Here is a 27,730-nt window from a genome sequence, read left to right as displayed (position 1 = left end):
GCTGTTTTATATTGTAATGGCAGAACATTTTTGCTGACGTGTTGTGTGGAAGCCCCACAGCTTGCACACGTGACATGAGCATGCACACATGGCTGCCGCAGACCTTGGGGGGCAGCGCTTTATTCGGAAATATTGGGGGAGCCCTAGCTCCCCCCCCCAGCACCTATGTCTCCTGGTACGTAGTAAGGTCAAAGGTAAGTTAAGATTTATAATACTGCATTCAAAAGAGGAGTGGCACCAAACCCAAGAATTCATATAGCAATGAACATTCAAAATAGTAATTATTTTTCTTTATTGTTTTAGATTTACTCCACCGTTCAACCCATCAACTTACCCTGGAGACCTTCGGAATATACCCATGTTATCCCTTAGAGCATATCCCCAAAAAGTGAATTTTGTATTTTCTCTATCCAGAGAAGTAATTCAAACTTATTCCTCTCCCAACTAAAGAGGGAGCTAGTCATCACCTGAAGCTGAACTTTCCATGTTCTTGGTTTATCTGACAAAACCTATGAGCTCTTCAAGAGAGTCCATTGTGTACTGAGCAACAGGCCACAAGAAAAACTTTTAACACCACTTGTTAAGAGTTCCAGTGTGCAAGACTAAGAACATTTGTTTTCACTCATGATCTGGGAGAAGCTCCTTCCTGAAGTACATCATCCATTTCCTTTGAGATGTTTTCAGTGACGCTGAGCCTGGTCCTCCTAAAAAGAAAAAGAAAAAAGAACATGGTTGTACTTCTGAGAGGAAAACAAAACTGCACCTCATATGCTTATATCACCATTAACATTGGAGGCTGAAACCTATTAGAAAAACTAACCAATTAACTGAAACTGACACAGGGACAAATAGAAGAAGATGCCTTCACCCCAGTATGGCTCCCCTTTATCACATACACAGCCCAACAAGACAATGACAAGAATCCACCAACAGCATACGAATCAATCTGGCTAACCTGATTCAAAAATAGACACACACACACACACACACACACACACACACACACACACACACAGCTTACTCACAAAAACAAATCTCACTACAGCCACCCAAAGACAACCAACCACACCGAAGGCCAACCCCAACCTCTCTCCCCACCAAGGAAACACAACGAGCGAATAGTAAGAGAACCCAGACAAGTGACGCTGACCCAAAACCCCATACATACACTAAGTAGAAGAATAGAAACGTAACTACCCCACCACACTTACCATTTCCCCTCTTTTCTTCCTAACCTAACATTGTATGTAACACTAATGTCTCACAACAAATGAAACCAAATTGTAGAAAACACAACTTGAAAAAAGAAATAACGCACATAGTTTTGTACACTAAGAAATCTTTAATAAAAATATATTTTTAAAAACAAACAAACATTGTAGGCTGAAGCCAATCCATTTACCACTGACAAATCATTAACGGTCTATAATGAATTGTTTCAAACAGAGACTATTTCTTCACACAATCCTCCACATGACAACTATTTTTTGCTTATAGACAACCCTTTCTTCCCTTCATACATCCTGGAAACACTTTCAATAGGGCTCAATGACATGCTATAAAGGGCTTTTTCACCTACATTGTATCTGCCATTGCCCACATGCCTGCAGTTAGCATAGGACAAACTGATCAGTTCACACAGAAAAGTGAATGAACAACCTGGACAATGAATATATGGGAAATATATTAAAATTATAGGATAAAATTTTCATCTGGAAACAGCTCTAGAAGGCTGTTCATAATTGTAAAATGTTCTTCCCCTCTTGTATTTTTATTCAGGTTATAACTTTAAAACCAGTGTAAGAGGGGAGAAAACTAATACAGAAACTATATAGGGAAGGGCTTGGGAAATACTACGTGAAATACAACCAAGTGGCAGTAAATTAAGCTTTTTAATAAATTAGAATGCTCCATAAAGCATTATTAACTTGGTGCTAGAATAGTCTACTCCAATCTAGGGCACTCCAGATGTTGCTGGATTATTGCTCCCATCATCCCTGACCATTAGGCAATGCTACCTCAGGCTGATGGGTGTTGTAGTCCAAACATCGGGAAGAAATAGATTTCTCCTATGCTCCTTCATTGTTTAAAATTACCTATATTGTTAGCCACTTTAGGAAATAGGACTGGGTGGCTAGAAAAATGGCTATAGCCCACCCTTGAGATCACAAGATACCCAGAAAATGCCATTGTTGCTAGTGTGCCATTTGTCAATTGCCATAGATTTTGAGAGGATTTTACAAATAATGCTAAAATCAAGCCACGGGCCCATTACACCAACAGTATATGGATTTTTATGGAACTACCAATTCCATATCAGCAAAAGCTCCAGAAAATGCAAAAGTTGAAAATTCAAAACGAGCAAAAGATGACTGATGGTCAGTGTCAAGAGCATCATATCACATCACTAGTGGAAGATGGCTAGAATCATTGTGTAGCACTCCTAGAGGAAGAGCAGATCTACCCTGGCTCAGTAGCAGAGTTAATAATTAAAACCTAACAGCACTGGTTCCTTACCATTCTGCCAGCTTCTGTTCATACAGCTCCCATTGCTCTCGTTTTCTTCTCTCGATCAAGGTTTCGCCAGCAAATTTTTGCATTGATATCAGTAATGCTCCAGCAGGTACACTGCAAGATGATGACACAGGAGCACTTTCTTACTTATAAACAATGGGGGACCAGTCACTCTGCCAGTAGTTGCCTCTGTGCCTTCTCCTATTCATCCATTTTCTTTTTTAAAGCTATAGTATATGTGGCTGTTGTTAATTCTGCTGTCTGGTCTTTGACCACAATAAAGATTGATTGAAGGCTTTTTTAAACGCAGTAGCAAAATAGGAGCTCAATTCTACTGTCAACCACAAATAGAGAACATTCCATCATCCTTTAGTCTTTTTAAAATTAAACATTACTGCCCATACCCAGCATGCAACACACATCAAAACTATTGATGTAGTAGAGGTGAAGAAAAGTGTCCCAAATCTGGAAAGGGAAGCCATCATTTTTAACTGTTATTGTTTTGTTCTTATAATTAGAAAACATAATTCTGTGTGGGTCTTCTCCATTAAACTGATTCCCTAAATGTTGACCCTATGTCTACCAAACATTTACTCCCACCCACCTCCAAGAAGAAAAGAAATGATGGGCTGAAAAAGCTGACTGAGAACAAAAGGACAATGGATCCTCCAAATTAACAATTGACCCACCACAGCAATCAATATATTTGTGTGTGTTTTTTTAAAAAAATCAGCACCTCTACCCATTTAAACATTAGTAGACAGGCAAATAAAAATCAATTTCTGTTTAAGAAGAATGCAGAAAAACTAAGTGGGAAATTGGAAGAAAAATAGCCACCTTCTGCAGTAAGAGAGAAAACAGACGAGGTCTAAGGCTAGAAGGAAGTTTGCAGGAAATCCTGTCAAGATTCAAAAACTGCCTTGTAATGACACCTGCAGACTATCACACCCAACAAAAGGAAGCACTTCTGGTTCCTAGTGCATCTGTGTATACATGTACTGTACATCTATGAGCAACCTACCCCAACAACGTCCCAAAAAGGCTCCCGCCAACCAAACCTCTCAAGCCCAAGTGCATTCTGAACAAGGCTCCTGTACAACCTAGAAATAAGAAAAACAATAGAATCAGACCACACAGAAGAGATTTGCAAGAAGTCTCAGCTACAATGAAAAAGCTTTTTTGTCATTCCTTCTGCCTCCCTTTTTCCTGTCCTGTCCTGTCCTGTCCTGTCCTGTAAAACTGGATTACACACTAAAGATTCAGCTACAGGCAGCTCCAAATAGTATAATTTTTTTTGGAGGGGGACCATCAGTATTTCCTACAGCAAATATGTACAGGCACCGTACGCATATCTTACAAAACTTGTGCACGTGTTTGTTACGTCCGCACTTAAAAGTGTATGCTGCAGCAACTGTAATGTCTATTTCATTTTAGAACACAATATGAGAAGTCTATGTTGTCAGCACATCAGCACAACTTAGAAACCAGTCTGTCTTCAAAGTTTCAACTGATTTTATAGGTTTTTGCTTATGCTTATTATCATTATTCATTGATTTATTACCCACACTTCATTCTAACGTCCCAGGGTAGCTCACAACAATTTTAAAAGCAACATGAAAACCCAATTAAAACAAGTTACAATAAAGGATCCTAAAAATGTACATCTCAAGTGTCAAGGACCAGCGTAAAGAGGTACCAAATTACAATAGCTGAGTGCTGTAAGGAATCATACCAATTACCATCTATGGGGGAAATAATCTACCAGTCATTTGTCAGGCATAAGCAGCTGTGGCCAACAGCACATTCAAGTTAGAACTGTTATGGCTCCCATTTGTGAAAGGAAAGTTGGTGCTTCTTTCTAGGTATATGCAACCAGCATGAGCTGCTGCCTTCATCCATGCAGTGTTTGGGTAATGTGATGCTCCCTTATGAATTAGAAGAATTCCTAATTCCATTTGTGGAGCCAGAAGCTGGGAATGCTGACAAGTCATAAACTACTAGTTTCAATAATATGCAGAAATGCATTAAAACGGGTCAGCTCTGGGGTTTTCACAAAAGAGAAAAGATGTTAATAAAACAAAGACCTCTCCCACATAATTATTTTCTTACGTACTGACCAAAGATATCTAGGAAGATAATTAGATTGTCCTTTCATGTTGTCATGATAGCTTTACAAAAATGGGTCTGCAAAAAAACAGACGGACAAGATGCCAAGTGGAATCTGCAAGAGGTTGACAATGTACCTTTAAAAGGGTGCAGCCTCCAATAATTTCAGCGAGGTTTATGTAGGACTCAGTACAAACTCAGCTGAAACCAAAGGAGATTACAAAGCAGGATATGGTGAACTGTTTCCTTTAGATTTTTTTCAGTTATTATATATATTTAAAAATATGAATGTGTCGGTTCAATAGGGCCATTTTTATGTCAGAGGACTATAGCAGTTTCACAGCAGACAGCTTACTCTGACAGAAAAATTAGGGCAGGAATTAAGTTTCTCTTTTAACTGTTTTTAATTATAAGATTTAATTTCTGCATGTACAAAAATACAAATTAGTATCCACTTATAGCACTTTTCAGAGCTAGCAAAAAATGGCTTCTCTCAATATAAGATTAATTTAGTAGCAAAATCTGACAATGAAAGAGAAACTGAGAAGATGCCTCTCCTTTGCTGGCTTCTCAATTCTCCATTCATATTTAACATGACTGACAGCACAATCCTTTACATATCTACTCAGAAGTAAGTCCCCTTGAGTTCAGGGGAACTTACTACCAAGTAACTGGGAATAGAATTGTAGCCTAAATTATTTACTAATCCTCTAATATTATAATCCTTTAAGAACCTTTCACCAAAGAACCACTATAGCTTGCACAATATTAATGCTGTCATCATAAGCATACACATTTGGAAATGAGTTTTCCTGAAATCAGCAGGACAGAAATGCCAATCCCAAAGATCTGCCTGGTTAAAAAAAAATCATTTTAAGTAACAAAACGTATTTTTGAATTTGATCGGGGTCAAAAAGTGAAGATTAATAGACCAAGAAGCAGGACTCTTGAGCTCTGAAACTAATTTTCTCTAATCAACTTTTTTGCCTCATTCAAAACAGAACATTCAAATATCATCGCCTCACCTCCTGCAACGGCAAAGTGACTGAGGGCGTTTTTATCACGGTATGCAGACATAGCAGTGCTCACTGTGCTGTGAGAAAAACAAGGATTAATAAGGAAAACTGCCCAATGAAAGAAAAAGACTTTTATTTCTGGTGGTCCAAACAGTGGGCCTGTAGTTCTTGACTAAAAATTTTGCTAACTCTTCCCATTTTAGACGATACGGTGAGTATTTAGAATCATTTCACATGTGACTTTTTCTACACAGGACAAAGTTTACATACAACATACAGGAAAAATATACACTTCCCGATCCATATATTTATGGCAAAACGTGAAAGACATACTTCACAAGTGATAGCATGCATGTTTTTTTCTACTAATGGAAACTAAAGAAAAAAATAATGTACAAAGCAGGCTGTAATTTGGAGACTGAGTACAGTATGCCATTTCAAGTTCAAGGACAATTGCAATTACCTGAGGTAAGAGTTTTAAATAATTGGAGTTTTAATTATAAATGACAGACTAAAAAATTAAGTAAAATAAAGCCTATCCCTGGATCTTATATAAAACAGTCATTACAGCTTAAAAATATACAATGACTAACAGGACACTAATAGGCTACATTCCATACATGCAAGCTTTCTCTACATACCCTCTCCCATTCTCTGTCCAGGAAGTATTCATACATTCCAACCAAGGAAAAAGCTTGGGAGGGATTATGGTCTGAGGAGGGTCATAAGGGTTGAATGTAGGCCCAGAGCACCGCAGTCAGACCCTGGTCCCACCCCAGATAGAAAAATAGACAGTTTTTCACCAGTCGCCTGAGAGTTCTTATTAGCTGGTCTGCTATGATGTTACAGAATGACTATAGACCTTCTGAGGAGAAGCAACCACAGCTCTCAATATGCCAACATAGCTTTTTTTGATAGAACAGAAATGGTTGGTTTGCCTTATGCAAGTCCCAATGATTGGCTGGGGGTAGATAAGCTGTTTTTACAAGACTCTACACCATCTGATGGTGATGATGGTCAGAAGGAAAGGACACAAGGAGAAGTTCTATTTAAACTGTCTCATCTTGCAAGTTAACTGCTCACAGATATGACAATGGTAACATTTTAGAACAGTTATTGTACATTAACTGCCTCCTCCAACCAAGAATAAGCATACTCACTTGAATATTGCCACAAAGGCAGCAACTCTCCAGCCCCAACGCCAACCGTAACGGATGAAGCCCCTGGTTGCTGCACGATGTGCAGTTCGCTATCAAGAAAGTTACAAGAGTTTAAAGACATTGTCAGGCCACACTACCAATTTTTATTACGCCCCAAATGACATTTTATATGTACCATTCCTGAGGTTAATGAGAAAAGGAGGCCTACTAGTAAGGTATCTTATATAGGGGCTAAAATATTTGCTTAGAAGCAGAAAGAATCAAAGAAGTCCGGTATCTCCCATTTCACACAATTTAGTTATTTATTTTGCTTCTGCATGCACATCCCCACCTGCACCTTTATAGTCTGGATTCTGGACTAGACCCTTGCACCAGAAACAATTCAGCAGGCTTTACTGTTGACAAAACTATGGACCACTCAGCTCATTTGTACATGCACATAACCTGCTTTTTTATTTCTGGATTTTTCAGTGCTCATCTCAGAACTAAACATTTTAGTTGCCTTCAGTGATATTATCCAGACTATTAACCCAGGCAATATGAAAATGCTGGCTGTGATCCTCAATCTAGCCCCATGAAGCCCAGTTTCTTGTTGTCACAGTGGCCAACCCAATCTTTATGGAAAGCCCGCAGGCAGAACATAAGCACAATGGCACATTCCCACATGTTCCACAGTATGTTCCTGCTATTCACAGGTACACCAACTCACAAGACTGGAGGCAGTATGCAGCTAACATGACTAGTAGCCATCGACAGCTTTATTATTGATGAATAATCCCCTTGTAAAGCCACATAACCTGGCAGCTACTACTACATCTTATGGCAGCAAATCCCATCCTTAACTAAGTGGTGTGCGAAGGAGCACTTCCTTTTGTCCTAAATATTCCAGCATTCAGCTTCATCAGATGATCACAGGTTCTAGCATTACAGTGGTGCCTCGCAAGATGAAATTAATTCGTTCCGCAAGTCTTTTCGTCTTGCAAGTTTTTCGTCTTGCGAAGCACGGTTTCCCATAGGAATGCATTAAAAATCAATTAATGCGTTCCTATGGAAACCGCCTTCAGACCAGGTCTGGGGACAGTCTGTCCCCCGACCTCTTCTGAAGGCCGGCGGGGGGTGAAAGTCTTTGTCCCCCCTGCCTGCCTTCCCGGGAGAGCGGAGAAACGCAGCACTGCGTTTCTCCGCTCTCCCAGGAAGGCAGGCAGGGGGGAGCAAAGACTTTTGCCCCCCCCCTGCCTGCCTTCCCGGGGGCTTTTAAATCGCCCCGGGACAGCGGAGAATTCCTCCGCTGTCCCGAGGCGATTTTAAAATGCTCCCGGAGGGCTTTTGAAGGCAGGCGGGGGGGAGCAAAGACTTTTGCCCCCCGTCCGCCTTCAGAAGAGGTCCAGGACCTCTTCTGAAGGCGGGCGGGGGGCAAAAGTCTTTGCTCCCCCCCCCCTGCCTTCAAAAGCCATCCGGGATAGCGGGAAGCGCTTCCCTGCTATCCCAGACTGCTTTTAAAATGCTGGCGGTGGGGAGCAAAGCCTTTCGGCCCCCGCCGGCCTTCCTGGACCTCTTCTGAAGGCCGGAGGGGGGGGGGGGAAAGGCTTTGCTCCCCACAGCTAGCATTTAAAAGAGGTCCCCGGAGATTTCCCTATGGGCTTTCTTCTTGCGAAGGAAGCCCATAGGGAAATTTGTTTTGCGAAGCGCCTCCAAAACGGAAAACCCTTTCGTCTAGCGGGTTTTTCGTCTTGCGAGGCGTTCGTCTTGCGGGGCACCACTGTATATGAAAAGGGAAAAACTTGTATCTACTGTAATCAGTTTTTCCATACCAAGTACACACCTTTATCACGCCCTGCACTTTCTCTAAACTAAAAAGCCCATAACATCATAACATTTCTCTCAGGTGAGTTGCCCCAGCTTCTTGATAGTTTTGGTTGCCCTTCCCAAGCTCTACAACCACCTTTTTGAAGTGAAAGTGACAAGTGTCCATAGCACTCCTAGTGTGCTCACTTAAGGATATGTGTGTAACGGCATTATTGAGAAGACTGATTTGATGTGTGCTCTACCATGCCAGGAATCTGTCCGTACCGCAGCATCCAAGCGATTATGGAAAACCTCTCCTTGGCTCTGCTCAATGTACCATCTCTTGGCGTTTATAAAACCGGGTACCCCGCCATAGACCATGCCGACAATGCCCCCGCAAAACGTTGCTTTGATGATATTGACCGTTTCTTCAGGATACCGATTTAGCTCGCTGCGGAAGAAAATGCTTCGATGAGAACTCAAAAAAGCCCCCTTCACGTTTCAGAAATCCCGAACCCCCACCATGCAACGCCAGCGTTAAACGAAGCCACATTATCAACAGAGGCTGAAAGTGCCCGTGTGAGGCTCGAGACCACTCAACTCGGCACGCGAGTGGGCTTTCAGCAGAGCTTTTGCCTTCGCGTCCACTGCCAGCCCCGCGCCCGCCCCGCCTGGCTGCAAGGAGACGGGGACACCCTCGCATTCTTGCAAAACAAAACCCTCGGGCTTACTCTCGCCGGAAGAGCTCCCGGACCCGCTCCCAGCCCGAGCCCGAGCCCGGCGGCTCCGGCCTACTCAAAACCCTGGGCTGCCCCGCGGCCAGCGCGGGAGAAGAGGCAGCCGAGACTCGGACCGCTCCCTGCGGCGCCAGTGGCGGCTCCATCGCCAAACTGCCGAGCGCTCTCCCCAGAAGCCGCTTCCCAGGACCTTCCCTCGAGGACTCAGCTGTGCCGGAAGTGGGCCAAGGAGGAGCGCGCCGCCCTGGCGCCTTGGAGGACGCAGCGCAGGCAACTCCCCGGCTGGAAAGCATTTCTGTTCACCCGCCCTTCGGCCAGTGTTTTCTGCGAAGCGGGAGGCGGCGCGAGCTAGGGGGAGGGAGGTGTTGGATTCCCGCCACTGCGCGTGCGCAATCCTGACCAGCTGCTTTGCAGGAAGCGCCGTGCATACTCTGTTGCACCTCCTCTGCCCCTATTGTCGATGGAATGGAAAGGATTTGGGGTTTTAAAAAGAGCGTGGTGGCAAGATATTAATATTGGGGCACGACAAGCGGAAATTCCCTTTTTTGCACGGCTGTTGAGGCTCAAGAGCACTGTCTATTTTTGCAGACGACTTATTTGCTCTGGCTTTTTTTAAAAAAAAAAAGCGGAACGATATCCGCCCACTGCTGTATGTATTCCTCCCCTCTGACGAAGCCTATCAAGGCAAAGCTAGTAAGATTTAACGCTTCCAGCTATATTTAAAAAGCACTGCTACTGGAGACTACAGTGCAAACTTGCTCCAAATTCTGTTGAGGAACTTAAAGCAAGGTTCTTTTAACTGTACTAAGGGTAAATATGTGATGCAGTCCTATGCACGTTTAATCAAAAAGAAGTTCCATCATGTCCAGTGATACCCACTGTCAGCAGCAGTTGTACTTAAAGTTACCGTAGTTTTCATCATTGAGCAAAGTCAATCTTTCATGCTCTTATCCTGAATGGAAAAGAAAACAAGAAAAGCCTCCTGCCTGAGCTTCCCAACATATAACTAGCCAATGGGCAAATTGCAATAACTAGAACAGAGCAGTAAAGTAAATCCTTAAGTTTATAACCTTTCTCACCAGCCTAAAACACATTTGTGACAGAAACAAAATACAAGTAGTTCATTGCTTGTTATATCATGTAGGGCAGAACATCTGTCGGTTGCCCAGGTTCTTTGTTGTCATAGTGCTTTTTTAAAAAAATTGAATTTCAGTATTAATTCAGCCATTAAAGGAGGTTTTTCTTTTTTAATCCAAAAGATCATTTAAAGATGAGTTTTAGAACATACCAGATTAATTCCCTTCACTGAAGATAAATTTAGGGTTTTGTCTCATTTTTTAACATTCTACCTCCTCTTTCCTATCCAGCACAATAATGCCACATAGTTTGATTTCCTGAGTTACCGGTAATTCTTCCATGTATTGTATTGGTCCCTCTTCCTTACGCAGCATCTGCAAATTTGTTTTAGTGCCATGCTGTTTTTTCTTCTTCCCCATCTATAAGCTCAGTGAGGAAGGTAATGAGGAATACTATGCAGCACCAGTTTCCAATATCTACAATACACACACGCCATACTCAGGAGACACAACCAGTAATTAATATAGCATTCTGCAGCATATGAAATTTTCTCTCACCGCCTCCCAGTGAGTACAGGCCTGAATAGCAGTGATCCAGGGTTGCAGAGGATCAAAAATCTGTTACTATTTCCAGTGGCGTAGCGTGGGGGGTGCAGGGGGGTCCGGCCGCAACATCTGGGGGTTAGGGTTAGGGGGCGCAAATCCACGGGTTAGGGGGTGCAAATTACTTGCCTTGCCCCGGGTGCTGACAACCCACGCTACGCCACTATTTCTGCAGCACGTATAAGATCATTGTGTAATTATTGTATATTGCATACTGTATAATCTTAGGCTGTATAGGAACATGGCTGTGACTATTTATTTCAGCCCTGTGAAATACATTAGGCCCAAGGCCAGGACCAAAACACCTTAAGGGCTACTTCTCTACATATGAACCTACCCAGATCCTGTGATTACCATCTAAGGCCCTTCTTTGTGTGCCTCCTTGAAAGGTTCAGAGCACAGCAACTCAGGAACAGGCCTTTTCGGAGATGGCTCCCTGTTTGTGGAATGTTCTCCCTAGGGAGGTTTGGCTGGCGCCTTCATTATACACCTCTAGGCACCAGGCAAAACATTTCTCTTCAATCAGGCTTTTGGCTGATTAACATTTTTAATGTGTTTATAGGAGGATGTGGGGAGGGGGACGGTTATTGGTTTGTGAGTTTTTTCTTGTTTTTATTATGTATTTTGTATTTTAATATTGTGAGCCACCCTGAGATCTCCAGATGAAGGATGGTACACTTATTTAGAAAAAGTTAAATAAAAAGGTGAGCTTCATAGCTGAGTGGGGATTTGAACCTAGGTCTCCCCAGCACTAGTTCAGCACTCTTAACCACTATACCACACTATCATGAAGGGACCCTGCACTTCTGAATTTGCCAGTACACTACCACTGAACAGACACTGTTGATTTATGCAAAGTGAACTATGAGATCATTTGCCAGAAACTCAGACTGAAAATCAAGGCAGGAGAGACTATATTTGAGATGTGAGGCATGGGACACACAACTTGGCTGTGCACTTCTCAAGCTATTTCCATGTGGATGTGGAATGGCTTAACTACCGTCTTTTGCAGGGCTGCCATTTGCTCCATAGCACTGCAAGCTTTCTCATTCCTCCCCAGATTTTGCAGCGACATGGAAATAAGTCCTTGAATAGAAGTGGCAAGGTGGCTTTTCACAAACAAGAGCGAAGGAAGAAACTGTGCTAGTCTTTTTCCTCTCTCTAGCTAATAGCAGCTTTGGGGAAGTAGTTCAGATCAGGAAAAGAGTAAAACCTCGTTCTTTAGAATCACTTCCCCAATCTTCAAAGGGGCTACGTCAAGCTGTTAATTAGTAATAAGAAGAAAAGCAGGGGAGTGAGAGTTTCTGACCATAGATCTCCCACATACTGTCTAGCTTTGCCTCACTCAGTCATGAACTCCATAAAGCTGGGTTGGTCAGCATTTCTCAGCCTAGCCTAGGGAAGTTTTTAATGTTTGAAGTTTTATAGTGGTACCTCGGATTACAAACACTTTGGGTTACAGACTCCACTAACCTGGATGTAGTACCTCAGGTTAAAAACTTTGCCTCAGGATGAGAACAGAAATCGTGCAGTGGCAGCGAGAGGCCCCATTAGCTAAAGTGGTACCTAAGGTTAAGAACAGTTTCAGGTTAAGAACAGACCTGCGGAATGAATTAAGTTCATAACCAGAGGTGCCACTGTATTCTGTTTTTAGTGTTCTGTTGGGAGCCGCCCAGAGTGGCTAGGAAATAGCCACGGTCTGCAAATAAAAACATCCTGAAGATCCCAGGCCACAGAGAGGTTAGGCCGGCCTCAACTAGAGCCAGGGCTTTCTCGGCTGCGGCTCCAATCTGGTGGAACGCTCTGTCACAAGAGACTAGGGCCCTGCGGGACTTGACATCTTTCCGCAGGGCCTGCAAGACCCTGCTGTTCCACCTGGTCTTTGGTCAGGGCGCAGCCTGACTCCCTCCTCTGACAATCTGCACAGAATTTTGCTTAACGGTTGCCATCAATTTGATTTTAATTAATTTTTATAATGAAATGTTTTTAGAATGTTGGATTATTTGATTGCTGTTAGCCGCCCTGAGCCCGGCTTCGGCTGGGGATGGCGGGATATAAATAAAAATTATATTATTATTATTATTATTATTATTATTATTATTATTATTATTATTTAGGGTTGTGTAATCATTCATTTTAATGATTATTTTGAATTGCTTTTAAAAGTTTTTCATATTGCTGTGTACCACATTGATGTTTTGCAACAATAAAGACTCGGAGTTTGCAAAGAACTATTGTCCAAACGCTACACAGATCACATTATTAAATGTTGCATCCATGATGATTCATGAAATGATTCACTCACCAGTAAGAAACTACACCCACTCCATAGGATTAATCTGGTGTTAAATGGTGAATCAGTTAAACATCATGGAACATCAGTTCCCTTTTCAAAAGGATTTCACCACAAAGCAATACTAGAATTCAGTGGAACTTTGGCCTCCCACATATCTGAACACTTCTGGAAAAATCTACTTTCCATGATATTAAAGAAAATTCCAGATTTGATAAAATAGTTTAATACAGTAAGTAACAATAACACTTTCTTTCCTCTAAGCTTGAAGAAAACCGTTCTGCTCTTTGGATTTCACAGTGTCCACAAGTCTTGGTCCTGAACTGGAAATGGAACAGTTTTTAAAAATATTTTTACAGTTCTGTTTTCAAGTTTCTGGATGAAATCTCACTGTAGTGACTCTTTCGTTTAACTTTGTAAGTTAGGGTTTTGGAGTATTCAGTCAGAAGTCTCTCCCAGTAACAAGAGATATCCTCCATTCGCAAGTGGTCCATGATGAACTGGCGACCTCTAGAGGCAAGAAAGACAAGCAAAGAGGATGACAACAGTTAGTGGCTTTCATACCTCAAGAACTAAGGATGAAAACTGGCATAATAATGATCAGTGCATCTCTTCAAGGAATGGGAGTGCTGTGAGGGAAGGGCTAGGGATCGCTAACAGAAAATTATCTGCCCCATTAAGCTAGAGCTCTCAGGTTTCCTTGGGCATGAAGTTATGATAGTTAATTTGATTTTAAAGAGAACAGCAATAATGTTTGTAGGGAGAAACTACAGTACAGAAACCAAACCAGTCACTTTCAGCAAATGCAAGGAATTATAAGACATGGTAAGGATTAACATTTTGTGGGATAAGCTTTCATGGGCAATTTTTGTACATTTGGAAGGTACATTCAATCCCCAGATCTTAACTTCAGCACATCTCTGTGTGTTTAAGGTGCCACAGGATTTTCATCTTGATTATGTTGAAGATCCCAGAGGTGGGAGACCTTTGACACACAGGACTAACTATGCCTGCCAGGTCTCAGAGATCGGCCTGCCAGGGCCTTGTGGGCAAACCATGCCCATCTTTCCCAGGCTCAACATCAGGCACAGGAATGTTCAACTCATGTCTTGAAACTTCCATCCACGGCTAAAAGGGAGAAGAACTGGGAGTGCATTCTCCCTTTACATAAAAAGTCAATGCTTTTTTTAATTCAAGAACTACTAAAAACCACTGATCCACATAGTAACTTTTCCTTTCAGGAGTGGTCCTCTTTTCCAAAGTAACAAACAGTAAACTATCTCCTCTGTTCCCCTCATAATAATGTCCAACCTTATGCTGAACATTTCTTACAATTATTTGAAGGTTAGGTATATTCCCCACCCCTTATTGCACGAAAGCACATACCCAATCAGGGTTTTGTTGGGGTGGGTTGACCTGTATACATAAGTCAGAGTCACTGAAATCATTGAATTTAAGTTAGTCATGCCCACTGATTTCAACAGCTCAGCTCAAAGTATGACTTAGGAGAATACATTTCTGAACATGATACCACACTTAATATCACCACTGAAGGAAGGAATTTGGAATGGAATTTTACTGGCTGTTTAAAAGGGTTCTGAATATCATTGCCCTTCAGCCTTTGCAAGTTTTACTTTCAAAAGCTATTATGACCTCTGCCAGTCATCACAACAGCTGGTGCTCTGCAGTGGGAATAATTGCCTCATGGAAGCTACATATAAGGTTACATATAAGGAAAACTTACCTCTTTGAAATTTCTTGGGCTACCTCGTCATTTTCTCTCACAAACTGTAGCAGCTCCCTGAAACAAAGTGGGCAAAATTGTATAACCTCCAAGTGAATGTATCAGCAAGGATGTTCAACAAACAGTTGGTCTGGAAGCTCCCATGGTACATTGATGTTTCTATCTCAGTACACAAGGAGCGGTTAATATGCCACTCCAGCTTCAGTTTCCACTTCTTACCTGACATCAGAGAGATCTGATTTTACTGGGATGTAGTGAACCCAAGGTTTCAGCTGAGGGTAGAAGAACTCCAGCCAGTCTTCCCCAACATGAAACACCAGCGAGTTGCACAAAAAGAGATGCTTGAAGCGGAAACTGGCAGCCACACCTCGGAAGTTGAAGAGGTATCTGTATAATAAAAACAGACACCATCTTATAATATTCCCTCTCCTCCAGCAACCAGTGCACTTACTTAATCATTGAACAAAACTGGGATATTGAGCTTTTGGTGAATTTTACTCTTCTAGAGATTCAAACTTGTTTGAATAATTCACAACAATTAAATAAATGCTTGCACTCTCTTTAAAGATCTGATCATTGTTCAAGCGGGACTAGATCAAAGTTAGCCAACAAGGTGCCTGCCAGACATAGTTGGACTACAACTCCCATCACCCCCAGCCAGTGGGGCCAATGGGGTCAGAGTTGATGGGAATTGTAGTCCAGTGTCTGGAGGGCAGTAAGCTGCCTATTTCCGAAGATCTGTTAGGTCGCCTTCATATAGTTCTATGAGAAGGGCATGGCTTTTCTTCCTCAACTTGCTTATGTACTACATTAATTGCTTTACAGAAGGGTCATATGGGAAGAACATACGCCATTTGACTCTTGCCACAGAGTATCGAAAGACAAATACGGCAAATCTAAACTTCCGTAACCACAGTTGCTCCATCTATGGCAGTGCTTCCCAAATTTGGGTTTCCAAGTGTTTTTTAGACTACAGTTCCCATCATCCCTGGCCACTAGTCCTGCTAGATAGAGATGATGCGAATTGTAGTCCAAAAACAAGCTGGAGACCCAAGTTTGGGAAGTAATGATCTATGGTGTTGGCTTGCATTTTGGTTTCAATCCTGGCCCTTATAGTGAGTTCCTATAAATAATTAGTCTACAAGAGTACATTTATCTAAAAAATACTTTAGATAAAAACACAACAGTGCCTGAACATTAGTTGCCAAAGTTTTTGTCCTTACAAGTCAGGGAGATGGCACAAATGCAGAAGTTATTTCGCTTTAAAAAACCTCCATGCCAGAATCCATAATTTCTATTCTGCTCTTCCCAAAAGACCTCAGGGAAGTCATTTAACACACTAGTATTGCAGGATCATCATCTACATGTGGCACTGAAATATCTCACAGACATACTCAAGGGACCGGAGATGAGAGTGCCTTCGGTTTGCTTTACCAGAAGAGCTGCTGATATTCCACAGAGTATAATCATATCAGCTACTTATTATCCTTAGTAGCACCCAGGGGACATAGTGGTTCTTTGGGATTCCTTGAATGCCTTCCTTAAATTACAATAACTAACACAACTGTGTGACAGAAAGTTTTCATAAGGGTGGAGCAGACAAGCAATTCTCCAAGGCACAAACAGAATGTACATATTCCTGCTTGTGAAACAATTCAGGGTAAGGCAAAAGGTGCCAATGGCAGCAGCATGACGATAGGAGCAAATGCCTTGTCTTGTAACTAATGGTTAATTGAACATCTTTATGGTCTAAAGACTTTTCCAGTATCTATTTTAACATAAAACAAGATAGATAGATGAAAACAGTCCCAATAAATTCTAGACGGACAGTTCAATCCTGCACATGTCTACTCAGAAGTAAATTCTATTATGTTCAATGGACTTTCCTGACGTATTTATGAATAGAATTGCAGCCTGACTGAGTTACTTACTTGTATTTACAGTGGTCTGTTAGTGCAATTTCCTTAGCTGGTGGTTTCCCAAGAGTGTCCTTTAGGAACAATAGATACATATATATTTATTTTAAATTGTTATATATCATCTACCTACTGACTACAACCAAAGTGAAACACCATAAGTGCAAGTAGAGTTTCTCTGTTAAGATTTATTTTCAGAAGGCACAAAATTAGACTCCCTGTTCCTAAGGAAATCTAAATAAACCTGGAACCTATCACAGAAAATGTAATAGTCCAAATATTTCTAAGGATGCAGTCCTGTACACGTTTACTTAGAACTAAGCCTTGTTGAACTCACCTGGGTTTACTTCTAAGTAAACATGCACGGGCTTAAGGTACATATTAAATTTTTGTTTTATGATTGCAAAAAGCGGTGGTTTCTCCTAATCCATTTTCTTGGCATGTGTATATATGAACCGTCGTACTTATTTTAGTGCCAGCCCAAAGTCCTCTTGTCACATGTTCCTTACAAAGAGGCTGGAGCTGCATAATGTTTCCTCACAATGCAGAGCAGTGGGTAGGTCAGTTACAAGCTCATTGGATCATTAAGGTTCACAGCAAACCGTCACCTTCATCTAAGTGACAATTCCACTACAGTCCTGGTTATTTCCTCTTCTGCACCATGAAATGCAATGCAGATATTTAAGCGGAGAAGTTCCAAATTACATCCTATAGAACATGCCACTCAGTCACAACATAACTAGAGGATGGCAGAGAGACACAACTGGCAAGCCACAAAATAAAACCAGAGCACGAGAATGATTAGTTATGCCATAAGGTAGATGCCAAACCAAGCATCTCAATGAAAATCAAATCAACCAACAAGCTATGGGACACTCAACCAAAAAAGAATCAGAATTTGCCTATCTGACACATTCCTATTGGGTAGGGTTGCCATATTTTAAAAAGTGAAAATCTGGACACTGCTGGAAAAGTTGTGCTGAAAGCCACCCAGAGTGGCTGGGGAAACCCAGCCAGATGGGCAGGGTATAAATAATAAAATTGTTGTTGTTGTTGTTGAGCTTTGCCCAGATGCTGCTTCTGACTGCAGTATTCTGACTATGTACAGAATTTCAGACGTATGGCAACCCTGCTACTGGGGCACAACCAATAAATTAAGGCAATGCTTAAGATTACAGATAGGTAGCCGTGTTGGTCTGCCATAGTCAAAAAAAAAAAAATTCCTTCCAGTAGCGCCTTAAAGACCAACTAAGTCAGTTCTTGGTATGAGCTTTCGTGTGCATGCACACTTCTTCAGATACCTGCCAAGCATCTCAATGAAAATCAAATCAGAAGAAGTGTATCTGAAGAAGTGTGCATGCACACGAAAGCTCATACCAAGAACTGACTTAGTTGGTCTTTAAGGTGCTACTGGAAGGAATTTTTTTTGTTTTGCTTAAGATTAGTCACCCCTTAAGATTTCACACTTTCTCCTCAGCCACACACCCACTTCCCAAGCTCCACCCCTCACCAGCCTTCCTCTGGACCCTCCTTGAGTTCTTTTCCCTGCCTGAAATGTCCTTGAACTTTCATAATTCCCCACCACCACCACCACCACCAAACCCTGCTTGCCTGGATGGATGGAGGATAGGGAAGATATTGTGAGTGTGTGCAGGAGCAAGTCCAGTCACATTTCTTCCTCTGCCTACTTTTTCCTCTGGCCCTAACATGTGGCCTCTGGAAAGCTGCCCAGAAGGGAATGTGGCCCTCAGTCTGGAAAAACATTCCCCACCTGTGTCTTAAGACAATGTATCCTCCTTCACACACTCTCCCAGAAAAAGTGTGTGACATTAGGCTTCATAATTAAATCAAAGTGCCATCAGCACGACATGAATCCAGGGCTCTGGCTGTATGATGCTCCAATGTCTTACTGCCATAAATGTAGTTCTCAGCACCTAATTTAAACACAACACTACTTGCGAATAATCTCCCACAGTTAAGTTTTTCCTTTCCTTTTCACATATCCAATGGCACTTTTACACTGGGCTCCCAGGAGAACTAACAAGTAGTCAACAGGAGACATTTCCCACCATCCTTTCAATTCATACTTATTGTTGAAGTGAGGTTCTTAACCTGTGCTAGTGTTGGCAAGTATGGAACCACAGAGGGGTCATTATTCCAGGATATCAGTGTGTGATCTTATGAATGTGTCCTGAAAAACAGGGGCTCTCTTCCTGCTGAAGCCAGACTTTGAAACAACAGAACACCCCTTTTCTAAGAGAAAGGAAAGAGCTGCCTTCAAGAGTAATTACTTTTTCGGATTTCCAGGCTTGGTTCTTCGTGTACTCTGCGTCAACAAGGTCTGGATTTTCTCGAGAAAGAAGAATGAGGGGATCCCGCTCTGAACTTGTCCTACCAGTGAAACCACACATAAATCTGTTAAACAATGTTCTCCATGGAAGACAAACTTATTTAATTTACTGATATGCCGCAGGAACGATGGTAGGAAGCTGAGCTCCATCAATAATTAGATGAATACATAACACATCATTGCAGATATAAGCGAGTGTGAGGAATGTTTACCCCTCCAGATGTTGCTGGACTACAACTCCCATCATCCAGACCACTGACCATGCTCATTGGGGCTGATGGGAATGCTAGTCCAACATCTGGAAAGCCACAGGTTTTCCACCCCTGAGATACAGAAGATCTAGAATGTATTTTTGCTTCTTCACTGCATCCAAACACACACAAAAAACCCACAAGTCATCCTGTCATCAAGAAAGTATGAAAGTTATGTTTGAATATAATAAAGCAGAGAAGAACATGAACAATAAGTGCAGGAAACTAGCATTTCCTCCACCTCAGCAAAGCCTAAGCTGCTCTGTATCTTGTATATGTAAATCATTTGGGGGTCTTTTGTTTTGAGTATGTTTTGAGTAAAATATTTGGAACAGTGGCTACACACTAATAGTTACCCGAATGCAGGAAAGACGATCAACAATTGAGAATGTTAGTACATAGTACAGCTGTTTTGTGACCCTGATGTTGGGAAAGATTGAGGGCACAAGGAAAAGGGGACGACAGAGGACGAGATGGTTGGACAGTGTTCTCAAAGCTACCAGCATGAGTTTGACCAAACTGCTAGAGGCAGTGGAAGACAGGAGTGCCTGGTGTGCTCTGGTCCATGGGGTCTCGAAGAGTTGGACACAACTAAACAACAACAACAACAGCTGTTTTACTAGGTAACAATCGCCCTGTTCTGAACTGAAAATATCAACCCCTGTTGAGAATGTGTTGGAGCCCTGTTTATATCATTTGTAAACATTAAATCTTCCTGGGCAACACAGTACATAGCCTTAGTCTTGTTAATGCCCTGGTTTTATCACTATACAAATCATTGGTAGTATATCAGTGTTAGGAAGTGGGAACTGAGCTAACCCACCTGGACCCTCGGAAATAGGCTTTCGAAATTTTCTTCTTCCAGGGCCATTTTTCTGCAGAGCTAAGGAGAGTTTGATCAGTACATGATGTTAAAAACATGAACATATAACACCTTAGTAAGAGAAGCAAAGAAATCCATCCTATTTCTCTGAATCCCTTCTTGGTTTTAGGTTAAGTAACCTCAACTAAACAAACTCTGCTCCATGCTATTAGTTGCATCACCCATTATTCTAGCAAGGCATTTTACCATTTGATTAATGTGCCACTTCTTTCACATCTAAAATTGATGACACTGGAGAGAAACTGGTCAGTTTGTGTCATATTTGGGAATCAATGTATTTATTTCCATCACTGCAGGATGTTCTAGAAAGCAACGATGGCAGCCTCTATGCCATTAAAGGCTGTGAAAAAGAGGGGATCGTAGCAAGTTCGAGTTGTTATACAGAGAAGCTGAAGTTCCCCTTAACAGACACTCACAAAAATACCAAAACTCTTGCATCTTACAGTTGGATGTCTGCAAAGTCATTGCTGCCCCATATGCTAACTCCTGTTTGGATTTCCACCAATTTGGCTTGTTTAAAGCCCCCCAAATTAGCAGTGCAATCCCATACATGTGTACTTAGAGGTTAGTCCCATTGGATTTGATGGAGCTCCCTCGCAGGTAAGTGGGCATAGGGCCACAGCCTCAGCTAGCTTAGATGTCCCTCACAACTTACAAAACTTGTGGATCACTGCCAGTTATGATGTCATGCATACTTCCATCTTACAAAGTATGATTGATTTCTTAGGAAACGCATGTCAGACTGAGGAGTGAAGCTTCATCCTTCTCTCCAGAAACATACCTTTTGAGGCTCTCTCTCATTAGATCCCAACGTCCTAAGCCTGTTGGATAAATTGGCCAAACAGCTGGTCCGCCTTCCCAAAATGTCCAAGCAGGGTACATAATATCATAGTATTCCAACGTCTTTCAGAAAATGGACAGACAGAAGCACATTAGTTCCTGCAAAATATCTCCGTAATGCAAGATATTCAAATAAGTGTATTAGCTGTCCCCACCAAGTATGCCCAAGGAGCTCTCTCACCTTACTGAAGGAGAAGATGGGTATCTTTGGTTTCATCCACTTGGGCACTTGGGGGTAGTCTCGCACATTGATCACCATCTCCATATCCGGGAGGTTGTTAATGATCTCAAGGATGAAATGTTCAACCCCACTACACCTGTGGATAGCAATACGTGCAAGGGGGGGCCTTGAGAATTACTCATACCAAGGGAGACCTGTAAGGAAATGAAGTCCCAGCCACGCCTTCATCGATCATCCTCCATTTCATTTCCCTTCCTACTCAGTTTTCAGATTTCTCCTGCAAAAGATAGTTAGTGTGCTCTGGCCACTAACTAATACGTACTAATGCATTTTGTGGAGCTGGCTTCAAGCACCAGGCCCGTTGGCAGACCAACTCTGTGTTACAAAGATGTCTGAAAACGTGACATCAACATCAACCCTGGTGTGTGGGAATCCCTTGCAGACAACTGTAGTGCCTGAAGACAGACAGTCAGGTCATGTATTCACAGCCGTGACCAGAGGAGAAATCACCGCTAGGAGAAGAGCAGAGAGAAGAAACACCATGGTGCATCTGCAGCAGGATAACTGGATGCTTTCATCTGGCCCAGCTGCAATGAAACATGTCTCTCCCGTATCGGTCCCTACAGCCACAGCAGGCGCTGTAACTCTCCAACGGTTTGACTTTAACCCTGATAGCAAACTCTTTCCATTGTGTCATGAAACAGACAGGTGCCAAAATTTGTACTTATGCAAATATTGGGGTTTTATTCAGTTTTTATTGAAGCAAATATCCCTACCGATTTATTGTAATGGAACCTCAAAGCAGTTCCCCCCAAGTCTGCCAATATCACCTCCTTGTGCATGGGCAGTGCTGTTTTGGCTACCTAAGGGTGAACGCTTGACAATTTTATAGACAATGTCGATGGAATTACCTGTCCATATGTTAGGACTCTGTGCTGTAAGGACTGATACCTTAAACTCAGTTATATTGTGAAAATAAGCTCAAAAAGATTCAGAGAACAACCTGCATGAGATGGGAGGGATACACCAGTGTTAAGTGCTTGAGTTAAGAGTCAATAAGTCCTGAGCTTGAGCCTCACCCACAAACTTCCCAGGTGGTCCCAAGAAAGAAACTCCCCACCTCCCCTTCAGCAGTCTTCCTCTGCCTCACATTTGCACTTATAGGGCTCCATACAATTCAACAGAAGAAAAATTACACTAACTGGATATGGAGGGATGCTGTAAGGATTATTGAGAATGTGTATATAGCATTTTTTCTATCACAGATAGCGTTCAACTGCATGTTACTCAGAGTAGACCCACTAAAATTAATGAATGTGACTACGTTTGTCCCTTTAATTTCAATGGGCCTACTCTGTGTAAAACTTTGTTGACTCCCACCCATTATTTTTGTATTACTCCTTCCCTCAAGAACTACAGGTTTTCCTCCCCAGCCTGCACTTTTATCCTCCCCGTACGGTAGGTTATGTCTTCTAGCTGAGTTTTGCTGTTGTGTGAGGATTTGAACATAGGTCTCACCAACCCTAGTCAAGCACCCAAACCACTACACCACACTGAAGGTAAAGTGTCTGTGTCTTGAAGACCAAGACTTGAATGAAGGCACACCACACAAGCAGCAGAGATGGTGAAGGAAATAGTCGGTTGAATGCAAGGCAGTTGATAAAAGGCTAATGGGGGTCTCTCTAGATAGACTTGAAGGGAAGCAACCAAACAGAGGACAGAGAAAGGCTGTTATACCCATAGGAACAGCATGACCACACAAAAAGCCCAGGAACTGAAATGAAATAGGAAAGCAATAGGGACACATTGCAATGCTGGTGTTGTTTGCTCTTTACTACGACTATAAACCAAGCTGGGCGCAGACACAAGCTCCTTCTGACACCCAAACAACTGTTTTTAGACAACTCAGCAAGTTATCCCTTTCCATTATCCTTGCTCCCAAGAGGCATTTATTGCCGATTTCTTTCAGCTTCTAACCCGCATCACCCCCTCGTACAACTAAAGTGCCATGTCAATATTGATTTCTCACAAAAGCAAATGCAATTTCTACATTTCAGGCAAAGCAATGCCTCATCAGTTTCTTCCTCTTACACTGGAATTTAGCCCTTTCAAATGTTTTCTGCTCAGTGACCTAGGTTAAGGAGGCTAGGGAGATTTTCCTGTTTCTCTCTCTCTCTGATACATTCCGTATTGCTCTCACCTTGCAGGGAACATGCAATCATGTTCACGGTACAACTTCTTCTCAATGATCTGGTAGTGCGTCCCAAGCCTTCGACTGATTGCTTCTGACAGCAGCTCCTCGGAGATCCCCTCTCGGAAGGGAGCCAAGTCCTGTTCCCTAACTCTGAGGGAAGAAAGATTCCACCCATCATTAAACACATCAAGGAAAATTAGTATAAAGAGCTAAGTCATTCCAGGAAGGGATTTTAGCATGGGATGGTTCAATACAATCACTTTAGTGGAATACTGAACTTGCTGCTTGCCCAGAGAGAGAGAGGGAGCTGAAACAGGGAGCTACTTTAAACTATTAACACCACTGGGTCCACCTAGTAACAATATTACTATACTTCCAACAAAGACGCTATATTTCCTCTCTACGTTTGGTCAATAGATACACACAAATAATCAGAACCTATTTTTTAATGACCCTGTGTCATTAAATATTAAATATAGGAATTAATATAGGAATATTAATTCAATTCTGTGTTGGGGGGATTTTTCTGTGTTATAGTTGTTATTTATTAAACTGCTATACCATCCTTTATCCGATTGATTGTGGATTGACATTTTAAGGTGCTATATTCTGATATTCTGTTGTGTTTAGTGCTTTATCACTGCGAGGCTCTGTCATCTGTAACAAGCGATTCATAAACAGGTGGTGGTGGTTACGATGTTAAATATTACTATTTCAAGACAGCACAAGTTCCAACTAGACATGCCGTGCAGTTAGCAACTGTGTGAACGAATTTCATGTGCAAAATTTGTTAAAAGAAGTGGCAGGTGCTAATCCAGACTGGGACCTCAGATGGATTAACCCACGAATCAATTCTCACCCTCAAGCAGGACACCACCCATGCTATTTATTCTTTAAAAGAAACCATCACAATTATTAACTGTGTAAATGGTGTCAGGTCTGATTTGGCACACATCATCTGCTTCCCAATAACGAGGTTGTTGCAAATGATCCCCAATAACATGAGGTGCTTATAATTCAGCATACTTAGGGTAACACCTTCAACCTTGAGTTGGTGAGCTATATCACAATGTAAATATTAATTGGATTGTGAGAGATGCTGGCCCCTTACCTTTGATGACAGCTGCAGTTTGCCTGCATACATGGTTTGTAGTTCTCCACAGCTCTATCTATCTGAACCAGGAATTTGCTCCATTTTGTATCTGAAACATACATAAGAAGGATTAAATTCTGGCCAATCTTGACACAATCATCAAGGGGTCCCACTGCCCACCCACACAGGATCAAGGCAGGGTAACCAAGGCTTTGTCCTGTGTGTTGAGAATGAATCTGGATCCAGCCTCCTGTTCAGTGACTTAACCACAGCACCTTCATGGAAAATGCTGTGAATCCCTTGTGGGGGGACCTGGCCAAATTCCCCCACCATTTATTTGCCCTCCAGAACTTCTCAACACTCCCCTGAATGTATAATGGTATTTCCTTACTGAATCCCTTCTCAAAGAGTTGCATTTCTCAGTAACGAGTATTTGTCAACTTTCTTCTCTCATTAATTTATACTGCCCTGAACTCTTTGGAGGAAGGGAAGGATTTTATTGTATATTTATTTAATTCTATTTCCTTCCAGCCTTTCTTCTGTCATGGAACTGAAGGTGGTGCATGTTGCTCCTAGGAGGCCACCCATCCAGGCCCTAACCAGGCCTAGATCTGTTTAGCTTCAGCAAGGTGGTAACTTCATGGACCTTCAGACCAGCAACGATGTGGGAGGTTGAGGGTCTTGGTTTTGTAGCTTTCTGGCAACACATTTCCACATGAGACGGGTATAGTGGGAGGCTTGTTTCTGAGACCTAATCTAGTGATGAAAGGGTAGCCTGTCTTACAAGAAAGCTGCTTTAAACCCAGAAACCCATAAAAAAGTTACAATCCTTGAATATCAGTCAGGTGCTGCTTCCTTATCTTTTCAGCACCTACCAAGGACCTTCCTCTGTCAAGGAGCCTTTTAGGTTGAGATTTCGCCCAATCTGTGCTGGCACTGGAATTGTTTTTCAGATGTTTTTATTGATTTAGCTCTTGTTGTTTACTGCCCTGGGCTCCTTTGGAAGGAAGAGCAGGATAGAAATTCAATATATAAATAAGTCCTAAAACACACTGACTTACCCAAGCAAGCCCACTGAAGATGGTGTGGGGACTTACTTCTGAATCAGCATGCATAGATTGCACCACAGGAAAAAGAAGGCAGGCATTAAAACTGTTTTGCCTGTTTGAGTTAGTACACTTACACAAAGTGAAGGGGTTTAAAAAAATATATATGCTGCTGTTCAATCCATGCACATCCTTCCATTTCTAGACCAGATTGCCTGACTGAGATGCATGGGTTGGAGCTTTGGAAGAGAAAGCCAAGCCCCACAAAGAGTCTGCTATCAGCAGCAGAAGTGGACTGTGTAGCATGTCACAAGTTCTGACATATTAATGTTGCAAGAGCAACTTTACCCTTACTCCCAAATGTTTGAAGAAAACAGTGCACTCCAAGAGAGTCTAAAATTGAGACACTCATTTCATTTTGCTTGCAAGTCCGCTTTGCCATTACTCTGGCAGGAGGGGCAAACACAAGTTCCAAGACAAAGAAGACCCCCATGTGTTTTTTAAGGGTATGAGTTTCATCAGGGCCTTCCTTCCTTCTTTCCTTCCTCCCCCCCCCCCCCACACACAAGCAGTTAATATTTTAAGTCGGGAAAATCAATTCCTGTTTGCTGAACACTACTGCCCCCACCAGCAGCCGCAGCAGCACTTCTTGAGCAGTTAAGCAGGGAAGTTCTCGGAGACTTCAGAATTTCTGCGGGACAAAGAGAAGGGAGCCACTTAGGAAGTATCAGTTTTGCCTTTGGGCACGCATCGCTCCATGTGGCCAGAACCGGGACCGGAGGCGACGATCCAAGATTGCAAGACCCTTCTACGCCGGTGTTTATAGGTCGCGCGCGCTCGCTCTCTCTCTCTCTCTCTCTCTCTCTCTCTCTCTCTCTCTCTCACACACACACACACACACACACACACACAGCAGCCTACTGTTAACAAAGCTGTAACAACGAGAAGCAAGGACAAGAAACCGGCGCGCTGGAGCTGCGCACATGCCAACGGGGGGCGCGACCCCTCTGCAAAGCAGGATCCCGACTCACCAGCCGAGCTCTTTCCCCAGCACAGAACAAACAGAAACAGGCTTGCAACTTGTAGCAGCCGCGGATGCTCCATCGTGCCAGCTCCAGCCACAGCGCTTGCGCAGCACCATCAAAAGCTCCGGCGCTCCATTAGGAAGGTTTCATTGAGACACGGAAAGGACGGAACCTCTGGTCCCACCGCGCCTCCAGCCCTTAACTACGCAGGCGCGAAAATTACGTCCCTGCTGTGCCGCTCTGATTTATGGGGCTTGTAGTTTATCATCGGCGAGTAGCAGTACACAGTTACATGTCTACGCGGAAGTAAGCCTCTTGGAAAAGTCAGTGTGGGCAGCATTGCGCCCTAGATGTCTCTGACGCGTTTGCACGATTGCAAATATTCCGATGCGCATTTACTGAACTCAGTGGGCTTGCTTGCGAGTAGTCAATATGCACAAAAGTAGGCGTGAACAATAAGATAAGGCTCTTTATCTGGGGCCACGACCACTTCGGAAGACCTACTGGAACCACCAGAGCTGAGATCTGCGGGGGGGCGGGGGGAGCATTACAGCAATTGTTCATTTTAAAAAAATACAATATCTGGAAACCATATTAATCCGCCGCTGATGCGCTTCGCGTTGTCCGACTAGCAGGACGATTCTGTCCTCTGACCGAGCCCAACGGAGAAGGAACGAGGCCTGTGCAAATCAGCCTTATGCAACCCAATCTTTTGACTTGCAACCGCTGTTTACTTGCAGCTGATCGCTCTGGGTTCAATGGTGCTTAATGTACGTAAGACGGCGGGTTCCCCGAGCTCCGTAAGGAAGCCGGCAAGCCGTTCCAGTAGCATCGGAGCGGCGGTGGGCTCAGACTGGCTGTCCTCGTCGCAAGCGCGAGCAAACGGGTCAGCCAACGCCGTTTCCCATGCGCAGAGG

At 42.7% G+C, this 27,730-nt stretch overlaps 2 protein-coding genes across 3 annotated transcripts; both read right to left on the bottom strand.

Annotated features, from left to right (window-relative positions):
- Positions 1 to 275: 275 nt before the first annotated feature.
- On the bottom strand, positions 276 to 9,521 carry TIMMDC1 (translocase of inner mitochondrial membrane domain containing 1). The gene is made up of 7 exons (XM_083737334.1): positions 9,313 to 9,521; positions 8,867 to 9,032; positions 6,797 to 6,885; positions 5,646 to 5,713; positions 3,536 to 3,614; positions 2,518 to 2,628; positions 276 to 704 (listed from the first exon to the last, which is right to left on the bottom strand). The coding sequence occupies exons 1-7, from the start codon at positions 9,462 to 9,464 to the stop codon at positions 623 to 625; spliced, it is 747 nt and encodes a 248-aa protein (XP_083593460.1). The 5' UTR covers positions 9,465 to 9,521; the 3' UTR covers positions 276 to 622.
- Positions 9,522 to 13,500: 3,979 nt separating this feature from the next.
- POGLUT1 (protein O-glucosyltransferase 1) lies at positions 13,501 to 27,014 on the bottom strand. 2 transcript variants are annotated; one of them, XM_083737103.1, is made up of 12 exons: positions 26,820 to 26,983; positions 25,618 to 25,739; positions 24,761 to 24,851; positions 23,656 to 23,799; positions 21,456 to 21,591; positions 21,216 to 21,337; positions 20,375 to 20,434; positions 19,242 to 19,341; positions 16,966 to 17,024; positions 15,254 to 15,421; positions 15,035 to 15,091; positions 13,501 to 13,800 (listed from the first exon to the last, which is right to left on the bottom strand). In XM_083737103.1, exons 3-12 carry the CDS (start codon positions 24,787 to 24,789, stop codon positions 13,644 to 13,646), a joined length of 1,032 nt encoding a protein of 343 aa, XP_083593229.1. In that variant the 5' UTR covers positions 24,790 to 24,851; positions 25,618 to 25,739; positions 26,820 to 26,983; the 3' UTR covers positions 13,501 to 13,643. The 2 variants fall into 2 exon arrangements, with proteins under 2 accessions (XP_083593229.1, XP_083593228.1); XM_083737102.1 differs by lacking the exon at positions 25,618 to 25,739 and having other exon boundaries at positions 26,820 to 27,014.
- Between the last annotated feature and the right edge of the window lie 716 nt (positions 27,015 to 27,730).

This window comes from Podarcis gaigeae (assembly GCF_964106915.1).
Source record: "Podarcis gaigeae genome assembly, chromosome: 4".
Classification (NCBI taxonomy): Eukaryota; Metazoa; Chordata; class Lepidosauria; order Squamata; family Lacertidae; genus Podarcis; species Podarcis gaigeae.
This window is presented reverse-complemented; position numbering and strand designations above follow the sequence as displayed.